This window comes from Acyrthosiphon pisum, chromosome X (genome assembly GCF_005508785.2).
Source record: "Acyrthosiphon pisum isolate AL4f chromosome X, pea_aphid_22Mar2018_4r6ur, whole genome shotgun sequence".
Lineage (NCBI taxonomy): Eukaryota > Metazoa > Arthropoda > Insecta > Hemiptera > Aphididae > Acyrthosiphon > Acyrthosiphon pisum.
In genome coordinates, this window is record NC_042493.1 from 20,030,190 (window position 1) to 20,033,745 (window position 3,556).

General features: G+C 26.9%; 1 protein-coding gene across 1 annotated transcript in view; it reads left to right on the top strand.

Moving 5' to 3' along the window:
• Positions 1 to 412: 412 nt before the first annotated feature.
• LOC100572850 (E3 ubiquitin-protein ligase MARCH3-like) overlaps positions 413 to 3,556 on the top strand; it is an 8,631-nt gene continuing 5,487 nt past the window's right edge. Inside the window, exon 1 of the mRNA XM_029492609.1 lies at positions 413 to 648. Coding sequence (XP_029348469.1) covers positions 489 to 648 — 160 coding nt within the window. The 5' untranslated portion in view covers positions 413 to 488. The remainder of the gene's footprint in view (positions 649 to 3,556) is intronic.

Consider the following 3,556-nt stretch of genomic DNA (forward strand, 5'->3'; position numbering starts at 1 on the left):
AGCGCTTGTGTGGAAAGAATTTTCAGTACTATTAATTTAAACAAAACCAAAACACGCAACAGATTATCACCTGAATCATTATCAGGCATTTTATACAGTAATATTTGATAATTGATAAGCGCTAACTATGTTCAATCGATGGTTCAAATAAATTTCGATGGTTCGATTAGTTTTCAATTCTTCGATAGTTCTATAGTTCTTCGATTGTCGATTATTATCGGTCGTGCTTTTTTAAACCAAAATTATTCTATTGTTTTATAAAACAATTGAAGAGTTAGATAGTTAAAACTATCGAGTAGTTCGATAGTTTTTACTCGGTTGCGCTCATCACTAAATCTGTATACCTACTTCTGTTTGACAACGTTTCTATGTTCCCTAAATTGTTTGTTTATTTAATAGTTAAAATATTAAAATATGCATTGGCTTTATCCAAATTTAAACAATTTGTTTGATTTTAAAAATTACTTTATTCGATTGAAGTCGTTAAGATGTTGAAATCAGAAACACAGCTGCCTCCAATCATAGAATCTGATAATACAACAAGTGTAGAAGTCATATCGTTGGATAGAAAATTGTCTACAGCATTCTGCAAAATATGCTATTCTGGAGGAAGTTGTGAACAATTAATACACCCTTGTTTTTGTAAAGGTAATTACATTATTTTTCATGATCCTTTTAGTTACCTATCAAGAAGAAAGATTTTTATGATCACTAATGTTGACACATGAATAAGGTAATTGAAGCCATTTAATTAAACGCATGTAAATTCCACTGATTGATATTATATAAGTGTTTATATAATTTTCAGATTTTTTTGGTTACACTATAAAATACTTATGAGAAACATTGTTTTAAATGTTCGATCCTTAAATATAAAAATTTAACATTTTATACATTTTTAACTACAAAATAATTTGCAATTTATCGTGATTTTGATGAATTTTGTCATTAATAAATTGACCTTTTTTTTGGTGAATTATTAATAAAGATTGATTTGATTAACAATTCTTATTTAATCTATGACATTTCCCATTAGACCAGAGATGGCAAATAAGTGGTATACGAGAAATTGCCAATGGCACCCAAAAGACTTTCATGTGTATATAGATATATATATTTTTAAACCTTGAGAGTAACAGTGCATATTAACCAGACATAAAAGTATAATCTTTCAAGTAATATGATGTAAAATGTCTCCAACAATCAATAAATTTTGATTTTTTTAATAACTTTTCTACATTAATATCATTCATTTTTAATTTATATTTTGTAAAAATTCTCGTGTTAAAAAATATAATTAGTGGCACAACTGAAATTTTTTTTTAATTGTTTCATAAATTGGCACGTTGAACAAATCTTATTTGTCATCCCTGCATTAGAGGATTGATATTTCCTCAAAAAAACTAATTTTCCTATAAAGTCCTAGAAAAGATATAGTAAATCTCGCGAATACTTTAATATGTCCAATTAAACTCTTGAAATTACCCTTTAAATGCAAGATTTTTTCTAGAAAATTATAATCTCTAATATAATACTCGACAATTCAATGATAAATAAATCAATGATATTTTCCATTAGAAGATTGATATTTCACAGAAAAGCATAGAACTCAGATACAATTGCCATTTCCACAAAACATACCATTGGGCCCATCTTTAAATTGTAATGCTTAGTAATGAATACATTCATATAATTCATCATTAATGAGACAAATCGAAATCCGATAATCATAATCATAAATAATTTTAGGATTACAATGAAATGCTTGATTTATTAATTTTTTTTAATCTTTTTTAGATTGTTATTCTGTACGATTATTATTTACTATTTATGTATTACCTACCTACTCGTATTTCAATGTCATCATCGATTTCTTTCTAAAAATCATTTTTTATTTGATGTATCTCTTCCAATATTGTTTTTCTTTTACCCATTGATTTACTTCTTTAGTGATGTAAGTGTCTAATACTCTAATATGTAATCTGCGAATTGTGTAAGATTTGAATTTTTGAGCTTTACAGACATTAATAATTACCTAATTCTATTGCAAAAAAAAATAGAAACATCTTTGGAGTGTAAAAATACTAATCGAAAGCATATTCAAAGCCAAATCACCTACCTATTTCGGTTTTTGTTTTATACTCTTCCGTTAAACCAAATCTATGGATTGCTCTCCACCAACTTTACGGAACGTGAAACTTACAACCCTTCAATTACACATTTGGCCAAATTAAATTAAATTGTGTATAGCTTTTTCAAAATAATTATGATTTGTTTTGGTTCAAAAATAAAATTATAAGATGAACTTATTTCGCGCATGCTTTTAAAACATTCAAAATAAGAGTAGTCACATGTTTATCTTTTAATAGGTACGCTAAAACCTAAAGGAACATAATGGTCATTTAAGTATCCATGTATAGTGAATAGCTGCAAAAAAATGTTTTACGCAATACGTAAATGTTCCATCCATGTAAACAATTTCTGCTTTACACATAGACTCAAAGTTTATTTTACAACAGAATATAATAATAATACCTTTTTTTTTTTACCATTGTATTAAAGAAAATTTTCATTTCTACTTATCATACATTGGGTTTTATTAAAAAAATTATGAACGTCAAAAGAACTTTTAGGTATTTTTGGCAAAGTCTTTCTCTTAGCATTATATAATTTTCTTTTAGTATAATTAACATATCTAACCTGTATTTGACTATTACTTCCATCTAATGAATTCATGCAAGCGAGTGATTATTTTTCTAGGTGCTTTACAATTGTTTGATTTTTACATTATGTACAACCATCAGGTATTGTGCTTCAAACACATGGACTTTGTTCTACAAGTAGACTATCAAATAAAATACATAATAGTTCATCACTATTTTTTATTTCATATACTTGTAGATGTTCATTAAACCCTATTGTATTTATGCGCTGACCAATTAAAAATGGTATGTCACATTGGAGCTTAAAGAAAATATATTTTAGTATGACAAATATGGGCATATCTTTAACATAAATTATAATGATCATTCGCTGCTTAGTTCTGTAACGAGTGCCTTTTACCTGAACCCGAGAAACAAAACTTATAGAATTTAAATTTAAAGTCGAATTAAATATATTATTTTCAATTTTTTCTATCTCATTTCTGGATAGATCTATTACTTTTCCTACGTTTGATGCTTCCGAAGACAAATATAGTGTATTAGATTTAGATAATAATCGATACGCAAGTCTCTTAGTTGGTGTTTTACACATAACAAATATTTTTTCTACTTGTAACTGAATGAGTTAACAAGTTTGGACTCTCTATGCTTAGATTCATATGTCATTGACCATAAATGAGATACAGGCCCTACTTTACTCATTATTAGAGGATAATGTAATAAATGGTGATACTTTGGTTTTAAGTTGGTAGAAAACAATTTCAAATACAACTCATGGTGTTAAGTAATAAGTGTTTTTAATAATAAATCATGTCCTGATTAAATTGATTTGAATGAAATGAGAAATTTTATTTTTGAATGTATTGACTTTGCAGCAGAGCTAGGACTTACTG